The sequence below is a fragment of the Natator depressus genome, chromosome 3 (genome assembly GCF_965152275.1).
Source record: "Natator depressus isolate rNatDep1 chromosome 3, rNatDep2.hap1, whole genome shotgun sequence".
In the NCBI taxonomy this organism is placed as follows: domain Eukaryota; kingdom Metazoa; phylum Chordata; order Testudines; family Cheloniidae; genus Natator; species Natator depressus.
Genome location: NC_134236.1, coordinates 102,960,472 through 102,983,871, shown reverse-complemented (window position 1 = coordinate 102,983,871; position 23,400 = coordinate 102,960,472). Strand labels below are relative to the sequence as shown.

Here is a 23,400-nt window from a genome sequence, read left to right as displayed (position 1 = left end):
GGGAGGCAGGGATAGAGTTTAAAATGCCAGCACAAAGAGTGACTCCCAAATGTAATAGAGAGTCATAAGGAGAGGAAAGAGAAGAATCAGTCAAGATAATAGAAGTAGAGAGAGAAAGAGAGAGAAAATCCAGACATCCTACATGGTATCAGATTCTTGTCCATGGCCGATAACTATATAGCCACATCAGGATACCCCTGAGAAATTACAAGGTTAAAGAAGTTGAAGGGAGCTCTTAAATTCTGTTGTGTTTGCAGGTACGGAGATGGATTAAGAGCCCAATGGTCAGCATGGAAAAGCACCAGAATACCAACCTCAAATACACAGGGTCCACTGTGATGCACATACCTCAAGGGGAGCCAGAACTTGAGTCTTCACTATGCCAGACATGCTTGGGTGACCACTCTTTTCAACGAGGAATTGTTCCTCAGGAGGCAGAGTCGTGTTCCTGGGAAAGCCACAGAAGTTGCGAAGTAAGCTATCCACTTCTTCACTAAGGACTAAATAATGATCCGGCATATGCAGGATGGATTTCTGATGGGGAAAGCCAAGAGAGTATTTATGGAAGAAGGGTTTGTGGCATCTTAGCCTTTTATCTTAATTTCCAATTTAGAATACATTTGAAGTACTTACAATTATTGTGCTTACAATTGTAGATGGTGTGGGACTGATATACCAAACCCAAACTGATATTATTATTTGGTGTGTGCAAAACTCAGGAGTCACTATGAGCTTGATCCAAAGACCACTGATGTCAATGGAAAGATTCCCATTCAATAGATTTCAATGGATTTTGACTCAGGCTCTGTATTTTTTCGTTACTGAAGGGAGTAAACTACTGGGAATGATGTCATAGATTGCAAGTTCTTTGGGGCAGGGACTATCTTTTGGGGTCCTCTGAGACATTGCAGTAATAATCATAAATAATAATTTACCATTGTGAAAATGTTAAGGAAAATCTAAGGAGAACAAGTGTATTTGAGCACCTGAAATGCAGGAATTTTGTGGAGGATTTAATCAAATTCCTGACTATCCAAACTTACAAGGTCAGGATTTAGTGGTGATTCATAGGGACACATTTTAGACAGTAGCTTTTCCTTTCTGTGCTTAAAGATCTTATATGTTGTAATGGCTATTTTTAAAAATATCCCCATGATGTAACACTGAAGAATAATAATAACAAGAAATGACCAGAGAGAATTCCAGAAATGTGTTTGTTTATTTATTATTATTAAGATGGGGGTGCTTGTTGGAAATGATCTCATACATTGCATAACTCTCCTGGTTATTTAATAAAGGCAAATAATATTTATATGGACTTTTCATCCATAGATATTGGTATAAATAAGTATAATTATCCCTGTTTACAGAGGGAACAGCAAGGTTAAGTGACTTGACCAAGATCATCCAAAGCATCTTTGGATGAGCTGGGAACAGAACCCAGAGAACTTGAGAAATTTTTTATCCTGTATCTGTGCTGCAACAGGTTACATTCTGTCAATTCGCTGTATTTCACATTTGTGTGATATAGTCTAACATGGATTGTAATAATTCTTTAAACTTGTATAGCATCTTCCATCTGAGGAACTCAAAGTGAATTGATTTAGTCTCACAATGTCCATGGAAGCTAGGTAAGTACTATTTCCCTATTTTACAGCAAGTGAGGCAAGGAGAGATAAAGCAACCTGCCTAAGTTCATATGGAAAGACTGGTGGCGCTAGGAACAGAACAGTGGAATATTGATTTCCTCATTCTCACTCTGATGACTTAATTTTGAGACCATCCTTTCTCTCCTGAGCAGCCTGGAGCAGGGACTGTGATTTTCTCTATAGATTGTATTGCGCTAAACGCACTGTCAGGATTCAATAAGTAATAAGAATTTTGCTTAGGATGTTTTTCCATAAGCTGATGTACTGATTCACTGTGCCAAATTGTGCAGTAGTTTACACTCCATGCAACTTCACTGACTACTGTAACGTTGCACTGACTGAGTCTAAATCGGCACAGAATTTGGCTCATTGTGTGAAATTGCTGCTTTATCAAAGAAGGGGTGAATTTTTCCACACCTGTACGATCTGCCAATTGACTTTATCCGTCAAAATGCATGTGGTGAATGATACAGTGTACTCTTATAAGGATAAAATGAGTAGTCATGTAGGGCCAAATTTTCTCTCAATTATGTCAGTGCAATGGGGTGGGCCAGTGTAACAGAGAGTAGAATTTTGTGCAGATTGTTGTCAAGATATGTACTTAGTTGCTTAGGAGGGAAGGAAATAAGTAGGTCTGAGATTTAGTGAGATGACCTTAGGCAGTCAAAAATGCAACCCTTCTTTAAAACATTATTTTCTAGTGAAGAAAAGTACATTAAAAATTAGTTTCTATAATTTAGACCCTCCTTCAGTTCCAAGTCATTTGTATGTGGAAAATCCAGACACCAGGAAACAAAGTCATATTCAGAAGCAATTGTTTTTGATGAAAATGTTTGCACAGACAGAACTCAAAAACTACCCAGAACCCGCAGGAATCTGAAAGCAGAGACCACAGCTAAACAAATAAGCATAGTTCCAACTAGGAAGCTGAGCAAATGTGACAAGGATGTCCCTGATTAGCATATACCCAGGCACCATCACAAAAGCTCACAGCAGAAACATTCTTCGTCACAGATGCACTGCATCTTTATGCAGACAAGGGGAGAGAGAAAAATTAAAATAACAGCTATAATGAAGCATACTATACCACAGAAGGCCAGCAAAGGCTGTTACAATGTAACATATGTACAAGCTGAAAAATTAAATATTCCTTCATTTGCCTTCATTAGCTGAAAATGAATTTCGTGCAGGCTGAAACTTTAAAAAATTAAAGCATGAAGACAGGATTGTGCAAATCATTATGTCTGCAGTGAATCATATGCATTCCTGTGCAGTTACATGAAAGGGCCTCACAACTGATTTTCATTAGGTTTGCACATGCATATGGGACAGATTTGGCTGAATGAGGATTTCCTCAGCCCTCTCTGTCTCTCTAGACCACTAAAAGGTGCTTAGTCAGCAGTGGGAGTCAGCAGCAAAAGGACATTTTACATGTTGCTTTGGAAACCATGTAGTTCAGTAAGAGAATCCTTGGATAAAGCTATCCTAAAGAGTCTTTTAACTAATGTACTGCACACAGAGTCTGATGTGATTAAATCTAAGGTCACTGCCTCTTTTTCTTATAGCAAAAGCACACTGTAAGTTTTTAGTAATAAAGGCTGCATGCAGCTCCATGTCTGAATCTGACCTACTCCTTTTCAGGCTTAAATAAAGCTGCTGGGTCAGATTCTGTTCAGGTTTACCACTGCATTAATATGGAATAACTCCATTGATTTTAAACCAATAGACTTAGATGGTATTACTCCTTGTTTAAGTAAGGGCAGAACTTGGTCTCTATTAACTCTACAAACAGTATAAATCGATGCTTGTCATGTGCCAGCTACAAATAACTTCTAATTTGTTTCCTCTTCTTTCTCTCTCTCCCAGTATTATTAGCAGATGCCCCAACCATGACTGTAGTGTTATTATGCTATTCACAGTAAAACACACAGTAAGAATTCCATTCACCCTGTACTTTTACTCTACGGCAAATTTGTTAATAAAGTGATCAGCTGTGAAAAATTACTACCCATAAAGGCTTATTCAAGACAATACCTTTACCGTATCTCTAACTACTCTGATCAGGTTCAAGAAGTCGCTATTAAAAAGCACACCTGAGTAAACAACATGGCACTACAGAACATAGTTCTGTATTTTGTTTCCATTCGAATCACAAAAATAGATTAAAAAAAGACCAACGTTGTGTATTGTTTGTATAGTGCCAACTGTGTGATGGGTGTTTTACAGACAGGTATGAAAATAAGGTTCCTATCTCCACATAATTTATAGGCTAAGTAACATATATGAGGTAGTATCGAGACTCAGGATGTTTAAAATACTGAGATTTCAGTGATTAAATATTCCCCTGGGTTTTCTACTAAGGCGCATGCCATTTGAACCTCATATGTGACTACTGTTGTTAACACCACTAAATTGCCTCCATAATTTGAATAACACAAGAATGGTTTGTCATCCCTTGAGAACACTCCAGAACAAGCTAAATTACATAAGACTTTAACAGGTGCGTGTTTTTCTTGTTACCGAACCAGAATGGTTGTGTAGGCACATTTATCCATTCTAACAGAACTGAGTTTTCCATATGCTTTTACGTACTTTAATCAATGTAAAGCTTATCATGTAATCAAGTGTAGCTTACTAATAATTTTGCTTTCAGAATGAGTCTGCAGCATTATATAATAACTGTTATCGTAAATAAGCCACTTTTGAAAGAGCTGACCAAACAAGTTTTAAAACCAGTTTAACATTCTGGTACATGGCTACGGCTAGTGTGGCAAAATTTGGGTGTGTTTTAAATCTCTCAAGTGAGGATGCACCACTCTTGGGTCAGCTCAGGTAAACATTACTCAAACCATGGGTAATGACAGGCACACGTCATTTATGCCAGAACATTCTAGTTGAAAAATCCACTGTGGGGGCTGTTGTCATGCAAGTGTGCAGGGCTATTAATCATCTTCTGATACGGAGGACTCTGAATCTTGGCAATGCATAGGACATAGTGGATGTCCTGCAATGGGGTTCCCAAACTGCAGTTGGACTATAGGCACTCATATGCCTATTTTGCCACCTGACCACCTTGCCACAGAGTACATCTTTGAGCTACTTTTTCTATGGTTCTGCAAGTATTGTTGGATCTCTGGGGATGCTTCACCGACATCACTGTAATAGCTGGTCAGGGAAGGTGCATGATGCTCACATCTTTAAGAACACTGAACTGTTCAGAAAGCTACAAGCAGGGACTTTCTTTCCCTAGTGGTGGCTTAACAATGGCGATGTTGAAATGCCAGTAATGATCCTGAGCAACCCAGCTTAGCCATTGCTTGCCTGGCTCAGGAAGTCACACATCAACTACCCTGAGACATCAAGGAAAGATTCAGCTAGCAGCTCAGCAGGTGCAGAATGACAGTTGAATGTGCTTTTGATAGATTGAAGGCATGCTGGCATTATTTACTCACAAGATTGGATCTCAGTGAAAAAATTGTTGTAGCTTGCTGCTGTGTCCTGTATAACATCTGTGATGCAAAGGAGTAAAAGTTGCTGCCTTCTGGGTGGAGGTTGTCCTTACTGTCACCCAGGGTGGAGTGGTAGCGAAAGGGAGGTGACCTCCTGATGCCATATGGAATGTTGAGGGGGGGGTGTGGGGCAGTGCTGTAATTGAGTTCTCTGTGGACTGCAATGGAGGCCCGGGGTTGATTGTTTAACCTGAAGGTCCACCAGAGTCTGCAGCATCTGTGTTTGCTTGCACCATTATGACTTCGTACATCTCCCTCTCCTTTTTCTGCTTGGACTCCTGGGCCTTTCTCCTGTCTGGTCTTTCCTTCTCCATACAGTCTGAAATATTCATCCTCCAGGTCCTCTGTTCACAGTCCAATGCAGCACTTGCTTGCAGGATCTCACTGAACACATCATCCCGAGTCCTCTTCTTTCTCCCCCTTATCTGGCTAACCCATTCCGCAGGTGTGGCGGGGGAATCCCTCAAGACCGCAACAGCAGCAGTTGTAGATAAAACCCACAGAGGTACCAATGTCAGTATAGTCACAATGGAAAGTGAAAGTTAAAATTCAGAAGAACTTTCCCCTGCTCCTCTAAGGTTTTAAACAAGATGTGCTTATTGACACTTCTGCCTCCGAGTGCTTGTGCATGGAGCAACTCACAGCACCCACCATGGTGAGCATGGCCCACCAGGAGTGAGGGAAATGAGGAAGGAATGGCTTGGTTGCATGAAACTATGGGTATAGAGCAATGGCACTGAATATTGCCACCATTTTCCACAGGCGGTGGTGATTTTAGCTGATTTTTCACACCTGAGGGTGACAAAGGCACCAAAAGCACATCTACCACTGCTGTCCTGAAGTCACCCATATGCTGCTACCCTGTTTACTGCAATGGTGCCTGACAAAGTTATTACTGACTGGCATGGGAAAGTGTCCTGCCACAGAAGAAGAAATTAGGGCTGCCATCCCTAGAAACCTTCAGGAGAGGATTGCATAGTACCTCCTTGAAAGTTTATTGAGATTTCTCAGGAAGATTCAAGGGACATCCCTGGGTACTTAAACAAACTGTTCTTCACTGGTCTCTATTAGCCCTGGGCAGTGGAGTTCACAATTGTCACCAGAGCGGTTAGTGTCGGGTATTGTGGGACAGCTGCCGGAGGACTGTTAGGGTTCACATAGATAATGCAGTGTCTACACTCATGCTGCATCAATACATTGACCATGGCTCAACACCACTTGGGAAGGTGGTGTTACTGCATCGCCAAAACAGGGCGCTTTCATTGGTGGGAGACAAATTTAAATATGGACACATGCACAACTAAGTCAACACAAGGTTGCTTACGTGGACCTAATTTTGTAGTGTAGACCAGACGTAGGGCTGCTATAGGAGGGGAAATTGAAAATATTAGGACTACTTAGTTTGGAAAAGAGAGCTCTGACCCATAAGAGTGAAATATATCTAGATGATCAATTGGGCATTTCCATTGCCCCTTTTCATAATACGTGAACAAGGGAACAGCCAATAAAGTTAAAAGGAACAAATTTAAAACCAATACAGGAAATATTTTTATACAACATATAATTAACTTGTAGAACTCAGACCCACAAATATTATTGACTCCAGGAATTTAGTAGGATGGGGGGAAAAATTAGACATTTTTATGTGGCTAAAAAAATGATAATCAACAGTTACACTAGCCAGAAAATGTCTAAGGGATATCAACACTCATAATTCAAGACATAATCTAACCACTAAGGCCCAGATTCTCAATACCTTTGAGGATCTATGCCGAGCTGCCTGAGGTTAGGGGCAAAAAATCTTCCCATAAATATGTAATTTAATAATTCCCCATTATGATGGTTTCACATTTTCCTCTGATGTAACCAGTCGATGCTGGAGAGAGGATACTGGACAATTTGGTCCGGTATTGCACATCTGAGCATGGTAATCCTTATGTTCCTCGTATTCTGTGGCCTTTATTTTACCTTTTATCATCAACAAGTAAAATCAGATATAATAATGTGCTCCAGAAATATATTACAGTGTTGCATAAAATCTAAAAGTAGACTTAAAAGAGTAAAGTGTTCAATATGCTTTTGGACAAGCAATTAGACTGTTCAATAAGAGTACTTTATTTTTTTCTTTTTATTCAGTAAACCTGGCTGCAAAGAATTTACATTATCTGGGTTATCATAAGTGCAAGCCATGGCTTAAGTCTGCAAATGGAAAACTCAGTTTTCCAGACATAGCTCACAGCTATTTCCTAAATAGTTGGTTTCTAGTTGACTGGACTAAAGCTTTTTAGCTATTGATATAAATGTCTTGCTAATAGGTTTTTGATGGAATTTGTGACTAAGTACATCTGAGTGCATCTCTATGCCCCGATGCACGTGTCTGGGTGCACGTGTATCTATGCCTGCTCATATGTGTTATGTACCTGTGAATGTGCATGTGTGTGAGCACACAGGAACAACATTGATTAAAATGTGGTTTTATGGAAGATCCTATAGCTTTAGAAAGAGCAAAAGCAATTTCCATTTTCTTCTTTGCTGAAATCTCAGCAGCTGTGAAAGTCAGCTGTGAAAGCAACATGGAAGTGAGCTGGGATAAGGCTTTGTTTCAAGGATTAAATCTAAATACAGTATGTACTGTCATGGATTTATAATGGATTGATATAGGGTTATTATGGATAATATTTATTTAGACGTGTCAGACACGTTTAGCACAAAAGAGTTTTGAAATGGAAATGGCAAAGAACAATTTGCAAATGCACAGTCTAAAATTATGTATAATGTCAGCATTCAGCATAAACTGAATAGCACACAATTGGCTGTGGAGGGGGGCATTCAGTTCTAAATGACAAAGCAAATGTCTACACTAAAGAGAGCTTATCATTCAGTTCCAGGACTCAAATCTGTGACGTGCTATGCCAGTCGCCTGCTTTATAAATAATGATGAAGCACCAAGCATTTGTAAATCAACCTGGAACCTTTATAAGTGATATAAATTTAGTAAATGAACTACACTAGCCCAATTTCAAGAGACAAGTTTTCCTCCTCCTTGAATGCTAGTTTAACACTCATAAAAATAATTCAAATGTTTAATATTTTAAACAAACTATTTGCCAGGCACTAGCATGTTCTCCTTAGTGTATTACAGAAAGTTGAAAACCCATTTACAGTAACTTACATAGGGCTTCCACACTGCCTGTATCAAAAATGATGCCACTTTTTTAGCAAGATAATAATATTGGATATTTGTAGATCACCTTTTTATCTGTAAAATAGCAAATTACTTCACAAATGATGTTCATACAGCACCAGCTGGCATAGTAGCAACCAGCAGGCACACAGCACAATGGGGAGGGCAAACTTTGACCAGGAGTACTAGGTCAAATTTCTGGTGTTCTGAAACATGCCTTGGGATTTTTTAATGGTCATGAAGTACAGACAAGGACCCTAGTTTTTAAGTCCTTAGCTGAAAGAGTACCATACTGTTAATTGTGTCAAACTCAGTTTATCCAACTTGGAGGGATGAGGGGCTGAGCCAAAAGTCATGACTTCACCTGGATACGAACAGATGGTTTCAGCATGCACAGGTGTTTAAAACTCAAGCTCAAATATGTAAAGTTAGGTCCCTAAAGTCAGACTCCTAAATCCATATTCAGGATCCTAAATAAGGGCCCTTGCGGATTTTCAAAGATGCTGAGCACCTCGTTGACTTTACCAGGCGCTACAGATGCTCAATTCCTCTGAAAATCAGGCAGCTGATTTAGGAGCCTGAATATCCGACTTTGAAAACATTGGCCCTGTTTCTTGAGCTGTGATAACTAGCTTTGACACTACATCCTTCTCCTCGAGTGCCACCAAGAGTAGGTTCAGAAATGCCAAGTGGAATATATGTATGCATGTGACCTATGCAGTTTAGGTGTGGTGATAAGTGCTTCTAAGCCCATGCATGATCTATCAGGCTGTTAGATTAAGAAAAATGGGCACGGTTTTCCTTTAGGTATTCTATGAGATGGCCGTTTTGCAGAGATGTCCTATTGAAAATCATATTTTAAAAGCAATTCGCTGTGTACATTAATTACATGATAATACTACCATGTGCATATTCAAATTTAAACCAAAGTATTTGAATCTCAATTCCACCTGACTGTAAAAATGGCACTTTAATGACTGTAAGATAGACTGTTTGCGAATGGGAGATGCCTAAATGCCTGAATGAATTGTATTCAATATGCTGAGCAGGTGTTTAAATTCATATGCAAAGTACTTTAACTTCAGAGATTGAGTCAGGGGCCTGGGGCAGGTTTGGTCTATACAGAACTCCAGGATTCATCAACCTTTGTTCTTAGACTGAGTTATTTAAATTTCACTAATTTCATGTTAGTTTATTTTTCTTGTTATTACATCTTGTGATGGGTCTTTGATATGTGTCTTTGATTGGTCAGAGGCAAACCAGGACTGGATTATAGGAACTAGGGATGAGATTAAAGAAAGCCCCCGGATCTGAATAGCCATGAACTTTGGCACATTCTGATCCAGAGTTTGTGGGTTTGTTGCGATTTCTGTAAGGTCAGTATGGTCTCCCCAAACTGCAGCAGTCTTTGGATCTTGATCTAAACATGACCCTTGTGGTTCTGCCTCCTTCTCTACAGAAGCACATGATTTGCTATAACAGACCAGACCAATGACCCATCTACTCCGTGTTCTGCCTCTGATAATGTTCAGTACCTGATGCTTATGAGGAGGGTGAACAAAAAATTAAAACCATAAAGCACTTTGTTTAATTCTGTACACGGGGAGAAAAAATTTCTTCCAGGTTCCTACATGCATTGGCCTTATTCCCTGAAGCATTCAGTTGGATGAAGACCACTGGGGCTTTTCTCCTCTTGCATTGGAGTTTATGCCTAATCATTTTATTGCCTGTCTCTCCACTGCTGCCTGGAGTAGTGCTGCTTTTTTTTTGGTTAGTTCTTTGTAGATGAATGAGTCTGTTGTGTCATGTATGCAGTGTAGGTGTAGCTGTGTTGTTTGCGAGACATTAGAGAGACAAGATGGGTGAGGTAATATCTTTTACTGGATCATCTTCTGTTGGTGAGAGAGACACGCTTTTGAGCCACACAGAGCTCATTTTCAGGTCTGGCTTCAGCTCTGTCTGACCTGAAGAAAAGCTCTGTGATGCTCGAAAGGTGGTCTCTATTGCCAACAGAAGTTGGTCCAATAAAAGATATTACCTCACCCATGTTATGTCATGTGATACTTCATTAAAAATAAACAGCCAGATAATTAATACTCCTCCCTATAAAGGAATGACAGTGGTACAACATAAAAAACCACTCTCGTTCATGCATGTGTAAGAACCTTAAACAGGCAATTAAATATCAGGTATGTAACACACTTTAGTATTGGTTATACATTTCAGTCTCCTCTACAAAGGGAAAGCTAAACCATGTTTACAGGTTTCAGAGTGGTAGCTGTGTTACTCTGTATCTGCAAAAAGAATGAGGAGTACTTGCGGCACCTTAGAGACTAACAAATTTATTTGAGCATAAGCTTTCGTGGGCTACAACCCACTTCATCAGATGTATGCAGTGGAAAATACAGTAGGAAGATATATATATACACACACAGAGAACATGAAAAAATGGGTGTTGCCATACCCTCTATAATGAGAGTGATCAGTTAAGATGAGCTATTATCAGCAGGAGAAAAAAAAACCCAAAAACCTTTTGTAGTGATAATCAGAATGGCCCATTTCTAACAGTTGACAAGAAGGTTGTGAGTAAGGAGAAAATAAGCATGGAGAAATAGTTTTACTTAGTGTATTGACCCATCCACTCCCAGTCTTTATTCAAGCCTAATTTAATGGTGTCCAGTTTGCAAATTAATTCTAATTCAGCAGTTTCTCGTTGGAGTCTGTTTTTGAAGTTTTTTTGTTGTAGTATTGAGACTCTTAGGTCCGTAATCGAGTAACTAGGGAGATTGAAGTGTTCTCCGACTGGTTTTTGAATGTTATAATTCTTGACATCTGATTTGTGTCCATTTATTCTTTTGCATAGAGACTGTCCGGTTTGGCCAATGTACATGGCAGAGGGGCATTGCTGGCACATGATGGCATATATCACATTGGTAGATGTGCAGGTGAACGAGCCTCTGATAATGTGGCTGATGTGATTAGGTCCTATGATGGTGTCCCCTGAATAGACACAGTTGGCAACAGGCTTTGTTGCAAGGATAGGTTCCTGGGTTAGTGTTTTTGTTGTGTGGTGTGTGGTTGCTGGTGAGTATTTGCTTCAGGTTGGGGGACTCTCTGTAAGCAAGTACTGGTCTCTCTCCCAAGATCTGTGAGAATGACGGATTGTCCTTCAGGATAGATTGTAGATCCTTGATGATGCCCTGGAGAGGTTTTAGTTGGGGGCTGAAGTTGATGGCTAGTGGCGTTCCGTTACTTTCTTTGTTGGGCCTGTCCTGTAGTAGGTGACGTCTGGGTACTCCTCTGGCTCTGTCAATCTGTTTCTTCACTTCAGCAGGTGGGTACTGTAGTTATAGGAACGCTTGATAGAGATCTTGTAGGTATTTGTCTCTGTCAGAGGGGTTGGAAGAAATACGGTTGTATCTTAGAGCTTGTCTGTAGACAATGGATCATGTGGTGTGGTCTGGATGAAAGCTAGAGGCATGTAAGTAAGTATAGCGGTCAGTAGGTTTCCGGTATAGTGTGGTGTTTATGTGACCATCACTTATTAGCACTGTAGTGTCCAGGAAGTGGATCTCTTGTGTGGACCGGGTGAGGACAAAGTTATGGTGAGGACAAAGTCACAAAGTTCAGCCACCAGGTTTGCCGTGACATTATCGGGGATACTGTTCCTGACATCTTGTAGTCCATCTTTGTGTGGAATGTTGGTGTAGAGGGCTTCTACATCCACAGTGGCCAGCATGGTGTTTTCTGGAAGATCACCAATGGATTGTAGTTTCCTCAGAAAGTCAGTGGTGTCTCGAAGATAGCTAGGAGTGCTGGTAGCATAGGGCCTGAGAAGGGAGTCTACGTAGCCAGACAGTCCTGCTGTTAGGGTGCCAATGCCTGAGATGATGGGGTGTCCAGGATTTCCAGGTTTATGGATCTTGGGTAGCAGATAGAATACCCCTGGTCAGGGTTCTAGAAGTGTATCTGTGCAGATTTGTTCTTGTGCTTTTTCAGGGAGTTCCTTGAGCAGATAGTGTAGTTTCTTTTGGTAACCCTCAGTGGGATCAGAGGGTAATGGCTTGTAAAATGTGGTGTTGGAGAGCTGCCTAGCAGCCTCTCGTTCATATTCCGACCTATTCATGATGACAACAGCACCTCCTTTGTCAGCCTTTTTGATTATGATGTTAGAGTTGTTTCTGAGGCAGTGGATGGCATTGTGTTCTGCGTGCACGGGCTGAAATTGTGGAAAAGCAGCATCACTTGCCCCATAACCTCAGCCGTGCAGAACACAATGCCATCCACAGCTCCAGAAGATGTACTACAAGCCATCAGGAACAGTGTCCCCGATAATGTCACAGCAAACCTGTTGGCTGAACTTTGTGACTTTGTCCTCACCCAGAACTATTTCACATTTGGGGAAAATGTATACCTTCAAGTCAGCAGCACTGCTATGGGTACCCACATGGCCCCACAGTATGCCAACATTTTTATGGCTGACTTAGAACAATGCTTCCTCGGCTCTCGTCCCCTAACGCCCCTACTCCACTTGCACTACATTGATGACATCTTCATCATCTGGACCAATGGAAAAGAAGCCCTTGAGGAATTCCACCATGATTTCAACAATATCCATCCCACCATCAAACTCAGCCTGGACTGGTCCACGCAAGAGATCCACTTCCTGGACACTACAGTGCTACTAAGCGATGGTCACATCCAATGAAGTGAGCTGTAGCTCACGAAAGCTTATGCTCAAATAAATTTGTTAGTCTCTAATGTGCCACAAGTACTCCTTTTCTTTTTGCGAATACAGACTAACATGGCTGCTACTCTGAAACCTGTCATAAACACCACCCTATACCAGAAACCTACTGACTGCTATACTTACTTACATGCCTCCAGCTTTCATCCAGACCACACCACATGATCCATTGTCTACAGCCAAGCTCTAAGATACAACCGTATTTCCTCCAACCCCTCAGACAGAGACAAACACCTACAAGATCTCTATCAAGCGTTCTTACAACTACAGTACCCACCTGCTGAAGTGAAGAAACAGATTGACAGAGCTGGAAGAGTACCCAGAAGTCACCTACTACAGGACAGGCCCAACAAAGAAAGTAACAGAACACCACTAGCCGTCACCTTCAGCCCCCCAACTAAAATCTCTCCAAGGCATCATCAAGGATCTACAATCTATCGTGAAGGATGATCCCTCACTCTCATAGATCTTGGGAGACAGGCGAGTCCTTGCTTACAGAGAGTCCCCCAACCTGAAGCAAATACTCACCAGCAACCACACACCACACAACAAAAACACTAACCCAGGAACCTATCCTTGCAACAAAGCCTGTTGCCAACTGTATCTATTCAGGGGACACCATCATAGGACCTAATCACATCAGCCACATTATCAGAGGCTCGTTCACCTGCACATCTACCAATGTGATATATGCCATCATGTACCAGCAATGCCCCTCTGCCATGTACATTGGCCAAACCGGACAGTCTCTATGCAAAAGAATAAATGGACACAAATCAGATGTCAAGAATTATAACATTCAAAAACCAGTCGGAGAACACTTCAATCTCCCTAGTTACTCGATTACGAACCTAAGAGTCGCAATACTACAACAAAAAAACTTCAAAAACAGACTCCAACGAGAAACTGCTGAATTAGAATTAATTTGCAAACTGGACACCATTAAATTAGGCTTGAATAAAGACTGGGAGTGGGTGGGTCAATACACTAAGTAAAACTATTTCCCTATGCTAATTTTTTCCCCTACTATTACTCACACCTTCTTGTCAACTGTTGGAAATGGGCCATCCTGATGATTACTACAAAAGGTTTTTGTTTTGTTTTTTTCTCCTGTCGATAATAGCTCACCTTAACTGATCACTCTCATTATAGCAGGTATGGCAACACCCATTTTTTTTCATGTTCTCTGTGTATATATCTATCTTCCTACTGTATTTTCCACTGTATACATCTGATGAAGTGGGTTTTAGCCCACGAAAGCTTATGCTCAAATAAATTTGTTAGTCTCTAAGGTGCCACAAGTACTCCTCATTCTTTTTGCTAAACCATGTTGTAACAGTCAGGGGACCAACATGTCAGACATTGCTCAGAAGCCCATATAGATGGCCTCTTACACTAACATTTTTTGATCAATTAGTATAAATTTTTTGATCAATTAGTATAAATCCTTCAAGTGTCAACTTGTCGTTTCTCAATCAAGAAGTAAACCTACAACTCAAAGAGATTTTGTGTGTGTTTTATATCGTTCACCAGATTCTCTGGAATTACCAGATTGTCAGACCCCAGAAGCTGATTATGTGGCATTCCCAACATTGTGATAGGTATAGTAAATATAATAAATAACTTTGTCCTCATTGTAATAGCCATTCCACTTCTTGGACTATGTTGTGATAGTTATTGAATTCCTTTTCACTTTATAATCTACTGTAGTTGCTTATCTACTGAGACTTAAAACTTCCTGGTAACCTTTCATTTAGAGTTTTGTCCTTTGAGAGGCAGGTCATAATTGGTTAAGGCGTCACGGGCAATGTAATGTATTCTGTAAATCCTATTAGAGTATTAACTAATATGATGCATGCTGCTCATTTTAGGTAATTTAACACAATTCCCAGATCCCAGAAGTCTCCTACAATGCACTTGTTCTGTATCCAATTATATTTATTCCATTTTGTCAAACATTCCATTCCTCTGGATAGTCAGCACAGTATGTTTAAGTGATCTAACAAGTTACTATAATACACTCTTAGGATTTAAGAGACACTTGGAAATAAGGGTATGTCTACACTATGAAATTAGGTCGAATTTATAGAAGTCTGTTTTTTAGAAATCGGTTTTATATATTCGAGTGTGTGTGTCCCCACAGAAAATGCTCTAAGTGCATTAAGTGCATTAACTCGGCGGAGTGCTTCCACAGTACCGAGGCTTGAGTCGACTTCCGGAGTGTTGCACTGTGGGTAGCTATCCCACAGTTCCCGCAGTCTCCGCTGCCCATTGGAATTCTGGGTTGAGATCCCAATGCCTGATGGGGCTAAAACATTGTCGCGGATGGTTCTGGGTACATATCGTCAGGCCCCCGTTCCCTCCCTCCCTCCGTGAAAGCAAGAGCTGACAATCGTTTCGCGCCTTTTTTCCTGAGTTACCTGTGCAGACGCCATGCCACGGCAAGCATGGAGCCCGCTCAGCTCACTGTCACCGTATGTCTCCTGGGTGCTGGCAGATGCGGTACTGCATTGCTACACAGCAGCAGCAACCCATTGCCTTGTGGCAGCAGACGGTGCAATAGTACTGGTAGCCGTCATCATCATGTCCGAGGTGCTCCTGGTCGCCTGTGTGAGGTCAATCAGGAGCGCCTCGGCAGACATGGGCGCAGGGACTAAATTTGGAGTGACTTGATCAAGTCATTCTCTTTAGTCCTGCAGTCAGTCCTATTGAACCATCTTATGGTGAGCAGGCAGGTGATACAGATTGCTAGCAGTCCTATTGCATCATCTTCTGCCGGGCAGGCAAGAGATGAGGATGGCTAGCAGACCTATTGTACCATCTTCTGCCGAGCAGCCATGAGATGTGGATGGCATGCAGTCCTTCTGCACCGTCTGCTGCCAGCCAAAGATGTAAAAGATAGATGGAGTGGATCAAAACTAGAAATAGACCAGATTTGTTTTGTACTCATTTGCAACCCCCCCCAACCCCCCCGTCTAGGGGACTCATTCCTCTAGGTCACACTGCAGTCACTCACAGAGAAGGTGCAGCGAGGTAAATCTAGCCATGTATCAATCAGAGGCCAGACTAACCTCCTTGTTCCAATAAGAACAATAACTTAGGTGCACCATTTCTTATTGGAACCCTCCGTGAAGTCCTGCCTGAAATACTCCTTGATGTAAAGCCACCCCCTTTGTTGATTTTAGCTTCCTGTAAGCCAACCCTGTAAGCCATGTCGTCAGTCACCCCTCCCTGCGTCAGAGCAACGGCAAACAATCGTGCATCTGAGTTGAGAGTGCTGTCCAGAGCAGTCACAATGGAGCACTCTGGGATAGCTCCCGGAGGCCAATACCGTCGAATTGTGTCCACAGTACCCCAAATTCGACCCGGCAAGGCCGATTTAAGCGCTAATCCACTTGTCAGGGGTGGAGTAAGGAAATCGATTTTAAGAGCCCTTTAAGTCGAAATAAAGGGCTTCATCGTGTGGACAGGTGCAGGTTTACATCGATTTAACGCGCTAAATTCGACCTAAAGTCCTAGTGTAGACCAGGGCTAAGTCTGCTTTATATCCAGTTATACTAATTGAAAGATTATTATTTCAAAGGCAGCAACACTGCATCAGTCTTCAGTTTTTATGGGAAAGTTTCTATGAGAACAAATTTACTTGTTTTGGAACAAAATGAAGGAATTTAAGGAAGGAATTAATACTTAGATTCTGGCAGGGGACAAAAGCCCACGAAATAATTATATTGGGCAACGTTCTCTAATTTCCAAAATATATTTTGGAGCCCTGTTAGCATGGAAAGGATTGATGGGGGGGAAATCATTATATAGGAATTTGGGCAATTAAGGCAGGGCATGTGGGGCAGGCAGGAAACAGCCTCATACTTTCTTCAAGTTTCAGAGTAACAGCCGTGTTAGTCTGTATTCGCAAAAAGAAAAGGAGTACTTGTGGCACCTTAGAGACTAAATTGGTTAGTCTCTAAGGTGCCACAAGTACTCCTATACTTTCTTCAGTGATAATAAGCTTTCAGGAAGGGTCATTCATACCTATTAAAGACTAATCAGACCTGATCCAAAACCTGTTGAAATCAATGGGAGCTACATGCCCAAGCAGGGGTGCTGGAACAATTTGTATCGTGGCGGTGCTGAGAGTCATTCAACCAAACTGTAAATCCTGTATATGATGGAAACCACTTCAAGACAGGGGATGCTGCAGTACCCCCTACACCCCTAATTCCAGCACCTATATGCCTAAGTACCTTTGAGGCTCTAGGCCATAGTCCCATGCCTAATTTAGAAATGCCCAATTCAAGGAATTGAGAATGAATCTGTGTTTTCTTAATTAGGAAATATTTAGCTATCAAAAGGCAAAAGTGACACAAATGCAGGTTTATTTTTCTTTTGCGGAAAATCGCCTTGCCTTGATTCCAGAAAAACACCAGAAAAGAAAGGAAAGACAACTGTCATGCAGTAATCGGGGCCCAACCCGGACTTCCAACACCACCTGCAATGTCTGCCAACAAGCCTGTGGCTTAAGGATCAGACTCCTCAGTCACCAAAGGACCCATAAAAAACAAAACCTGTGAAAGAGATCGTCCTTGACCTCGAGGGATCACCAACGACTAGATGTATTTTTCTTATGCAACATAAGAGAAAGAGAAAGTCCGACCCTTCCAGATGAAAAGAGAGAAGTATTCAAAACTTCTTTAGAGCAAATACAGACATTTCTGCTTAAAACACTTCCCCTTTCCTCAAAACCCAAGAATATATCTACTAAAAGAAAAATAGATCTGTGCATCAAGTCAAATGCATATGAAAATACAAGGCAGTCCTTCTACTGCATAATAAAGGATAGCTAGTAAGGAAGTGGCTACAGATGGAAAGGACAAAACTGTCTTTCTTTCCAGAACACCAAAGAGAAATGCATGAAACAATGAAGCTGTTGAATGGGCCACTGTCGAGAACAATGTCATAGAGCTAAAATAAAATACCTTTGGTTCAGATTTTTTCTTGAAAGCTCGGCAACTGCACATTTTATATTTTCAGAAAGCCTAGCAGTTTGATCAGTGCAACCTTGTTTATGGTAGGAACACTTGTATCTCTGCTAATACTGTGATATCCAATACACTGAATGAGAATTTCAAACCAGAAGCTGCATGCCTGCTTGATCTACATGGTAACCGTAGAAGACCTGGGTTTCTGTCAGCACATCAGTTCCTGAGGGCCACATGAAATATTAGCTCATTAAGCAGAGCTCTTATCAGAGGTTGTATGATTGTTGACACATCACACATTCAGCATATTCACAGCACTAACAGATGTTCAATTTCTGACCTCCATCCAGAGAAGTGTTCAGCACTCTACAGCTGTTGGAGGTCTTTTATTTGTGTATGAATATTCATAAATATCCATATCTTCCTGACATGCACGAATACTGGAGTAAAAGCTGTGTAGCCCATTTAACTTTTCTTCCACAATCTGTGGCTTGTAGGGGCCCATCTCCCCTACAGATGCAACTGAAAGGGGGGACTCAGTTGCCTCCTGATCCATTTACAATATGTTTCCTACTTTTATTATAGACAGTACCTTAAACTATACATTGGAATTACGTCATAACCCTGGTCAGAAGACAATCAACATTGTTCCAGATTTGGCCCCTGGTTGTCATCTTGGGCCTTATCTACACTTGCAATGTTTGGGAGCACCCTTAGCACCTATTCTAACAACACTGGGAGTGCTACTGTAAATTACATACTGGTGTTTTTGAGAGAAAATCTAGATGACTTATTGGTAAAAATAGTGCTGGCCAATCTAAACTGGTACGCTGGCCATTGAAGATGCCTCAGAAGAAATGTGAAGAAAACGGCAAGTGTAGATATTACCATAGTCTCTTACTGCAAAACTGCGCATGTATCAGGGCAGTGTGTCTACATTAGGGACCTGCTTCTCATTTACACTAAAGCTACTTTACACTTCTTTAGCAGGGTAATATAATACAGATAGATATACATACATACAAGATAACACACAACACTTGGAAATCCACCCAAAACACACCACCAAACTCACCCACATCAACATCAAATTTAACAACAAATATTTTGTCCAAAGCATGGGAATAGCCATGGGTACTAGCATAACTCTCCAATATGCCAGCCTCTTCATGGTCCACCTCAAGGAAGAATTTATGGAAAAATGCACCAGGAAACCAATGACAGGTTTCAGAGTAACAGCCGTGTTAGTCTGTATTTGCAAAAAGAAAAGGAGTACTTGTGGCACCTTAGAGACTAACCAATTTATTTGAGCATAAGCTTTCGTCAGCTACAGCTCACTTCATCGGAAACCAATGATATACCTGAGATACATCAATGATATTTTCATCCTCTAGACAGAAAACCTAAGCTCCCTCAGAGATTTCCACCACTACTTCAACAACAACCACCCATCCATCGAATCTCTCTAGACCACTCCCTCACCAGCATCAACTTCCTGGACACTATGATTAGCTAAAACAATGGAACTCTACAAATGACTAAATATGAGAAACACACCAATTATCACATTTACCTTCACAGATCCAGCAACCATCCCTGACACACCAAAAAATCTGTTTTCTACAGCAAGGCACTCAGATACCACAGAATTTGCTTCAAAGAAAAAGTCCAGGATACACACCTAAACACACTTAAAACTGCCTTTACTAAACAAGGAAGCACACACCAGCAGAGAAGTAGATCTCTTCATGGAAAAGGCCACACAAATGACCCAGGAGAAGCTGCTTCAATACAGGAAAAGGAAACTTATTGACTGCACACCCCAAGTTGTCACCTACCATGCCACACTGGACCCATATTGGGTATCATCAAACAATTACAACCTTTATTTAATGGGAACTATAGCCTGAAAAAATCTTTCCCAAACTCCCTGTTCTGGCCTTCAAAGAACCCCTTTCCCCCCTCCCCACCCCCACCCCCGCCCCTCCCCCACACACTTCACTAAGCTAATCATCAGAAGCAAGCGCTGCACAGACCAGGACCCACCAACTTAAAGGGGCATCAGACTCTGCCAGAACAATAGATGCAAAATCTGCAGTCCTATCTCCATTGCTGTGGTAATCAATACCCCCCACAACATACCTTTGAAGATCTATGGGTCCTACACATGCTTATCACAACATATGATTCATCACATCCAAAGTATAAAATGCCCCAGTAACAACAATGTGGGTGAAACAGGACAATCACACGCTTTCAAATGAACTCGCACAGAAAAATGATAAAAGTCAAATATACCAAATATATCACTCTTGTTGGTTACACTTTAAATTTTTCATATTTTGGCAACAAAATTCTGGTGGAGGCTGATGAAAATAGAATTGTTATCAATATCACACATCTAACTCCACTTTTTAGTTTGGCATCAGCTTGATTATGCAAATTGCGGGCTTTCAGAGCACTTTTGGTTACTTCTGTATGAATGCCATGTAAATTAAACTGGAAGAAACAGAGAACATTCTAAGACCAACATACAAAGCCTGCAAATCAGTTAACCCCTTTGATGGCCTCAGTAGTAACAGTGGAGGAACACTTGGATGAGTTGTGCTACATATGTTTGAAAATTATGTGAACAACTTGAAAGAATGTTGCCCTGTGTACAACAGAGCTTGAGGAAAAGCTAACCACCTGCTTCTCTGGACAGAAATTAGCATCTCCTAATGCATCCAAGGCCTGGTCTACACTAGACAATTAGGTCAGTTTAACTATGTTGATCAGGGGTGTGAAAAATCCACACCCCCGAACAACATAGTTAAACCAACTAAAGTCCCCTTGTAGACACTCCTAGGTCAATGGAAGTATTCTGTCAACCTAGCTACCACCTCTCAGGGAGGTGGATTACCTACACTACAAGAGAACCCCTTCTGTTGGGGTAGTGTCTACACTGAAGCACTACAGTGGTTCAGTTGTGCCATTGTAGCATTTTAACCATTATTGGTATTCTGAGCTTGGTGAGGCCCAATCAGCACTCAGCAAAATAAGATATAGCACTCCTGCTCGGGCTACCTATGGACAGCTCTGCAACTTGGAACTGCCACGAATCTCTATAGTGGTGCACCACTTCAGCTGTGCCACTGTAGTACTTCAGTGAAGAAGCTGCCTACTTGGACGGGAGGGGTTCTCCTGTCAGCATAGGTAATCCACCTGCCCAAGACATGGTAGCTAGGTAGACGGGAGAATTCTCCCATTGACCTAGTGCTATTTACACCGAGGGTTAGGTCACTTTAACTGCATCGCTCAGGGGGTGTGAATTAGTTATACCAACCTAATTTCCTAATGTAGACCAGGCCTGAGTATCACTAAACATCCAACGAAGTGGGTATTCACCCACAAAAGCTTATGCTTCGATACATCTGTTAGTGTATAAGGTGCCACTGGACTCTTTGCCGCTTTTACAGATCCAGACTAACACGGCTACCCCTCTGATCCTAAACATCTGAACTCCTAAAGCAGCAGCAACTGGCATTCCATAAGCTTCTGTGCCTGTTTGTTCGTACAGGTGTCTAATTTTTGAATAATACCCATTTTCTTTGGCACGGTAAGTGAATGCTGGGCATTTTAGTGATATAATAAGTTGGAAAAAAATATGTTGGAAGAGAAAGTATGGATACACTCTCCAAAAAAATCCATCTGAAAGGTTTGATAAGCTTTGCAATAGGTGTCCCTTGCTCTACTCTGACTTGCTAAGCTCAGTATGGCCATATAATGCTACACAGACATTCCACGGTCTGGAGAGGAAGAGGGTTAAAGGTCAGCCCATCTCCTTAGTAGCAATGCAAATAGTTACATATTGAACTACTATCCTGCAGTCTAACTCAGCACTATGTGTCATCCATTTACTGCAAGGTCAAGTCCTGTTAATTATCACACAGCCAAATGTCAAGTTGCAAAGTGCACAGAGTTTGGACCCATTGCAAATGCAGATTTTTATTTTTTTTTAATGGCTGCATTTTTGAAATAGCAGCACTAGTTAAAGGAACGAGCAGATCAGGAAGTCAGCTTACGAAGACCAAAGCAAAGGACACAGATCCTATCCTCCTTTAAGCCCCAACCACAATGGGCAGGGAGTAGGGTTAAGTGACTCTGTTTAAATCTGATTTACATGAGGTTCCAGCAAAACTGGTTATTAACATTGTTTGGCTCGGACCATCTCATACCAGAACTATTATTTAAATAATGCTTTCTAGCTTAAATGTCTCCATTCCCCATAGGCTGGAACACATTAGAACCTGACTATACTAGAAATATTATCATGTTCAGGGACTGCTTTATAATAAGATATTGCCCCAAGTAGTTCATAGATAATATGGTTTGGTCTTGTCCATGTAGACATGATCCTTACAAAGTGACCATATCATTATAATCCACTTTGATTCTGCATCCATAGGGAAGACCAGACTCAAAGTACTACCAAGTTATCATACAGTCCCCTGGCATGATGACATTTTCTGTGTAAAAAGGCCCTTTTATATAGCTGGCTGGATTAAGTGTGTCAGAAACAGGAAAAGCTAGAACTGTGCTTAAACTTTAGGGAATGTTTAAAACATCCAGACTCTACCCACACTAGGAAAATGACTCATGGGTGCCAATGGTGTCGACAGCACAACTTTGGCTCACTCACCCGAACGGGGATTGGAAACAGATGGGCTGCTAATGGAAACAGGGAGAAAAAGTGTACTATACCCATCAGCCTTTTCTGCACTGGGGAAATGCTGCAATATTGTCCCGCTGTTGCTAACATTGGTTCAGTCCAACCAGTGTCAGAAATGTTGTGTTTCTCATTGTAGACAAGAGGTGTTTTAAGCACCACCTAACACTGCCTAGAACAGACCTAGCTGACATGGTGCTTAGAACACCAGCAGCCCCCCTACTCTAGTGGCCCCAACTTTGCTAACACCTGGAGAACTAAACCAGTGGTAGCAATGGTTGTGCTGGAGGCAGGGCCCCCCCTCCCAATTATGGTGCCCTACGCAGTCCGAGCATCTGCTCCCTGACCCCACCACGGAGGGTCTGGGCTGTGCTCAAGACCTGCGGGGCCGGTAGGCAGGAGCTATGGGGGGCTGCTCTGTGAGGCCCCACAGGCCCAGAGTGGCCTGGGGGATTACCTGGGGGCCTGGACCTGGCAGCAGGAAGCAGAACAACCCAGCCCCAGCCTGCTCTGCTCCCCTCACCCAAGCCGTGTCACTCAGGGGAGGGGGTTTGGGGATAGGGGTCTGTTCCTCCCCGCACTCACCAGCAACGGGAAGTGGAGCGGAGCGGGCTGGGGCCGGGTTGC

The 23,400-nt window shown here is 41.7% G+C and overlaps 1 protein-coding gene across 2 annotated transcripts in view; it reads left to right on the top strand.

The window, feature by feature from the left end:
• SGK1 (serum/glucocorticoid regulated kinase 1) overlaps positions 1 to 23,400 on the top strand; it is a 121,959-nt gene that overhangs the window by 30,906 nt on the left and 67,653 nt on the right. For both annotated transcript variants that reach the window (XM_074948454.1, XM_074948455.1), the window contains exon 2: positions 258 to 473. In XM_074948454.1, the coding sequence (XP_074804555.1) occupies positions 258 to 473 (216 nt within the window). The remainder of the gene's footprint in view (positions 1 to 257; positions 474 to 23,400) is intronic.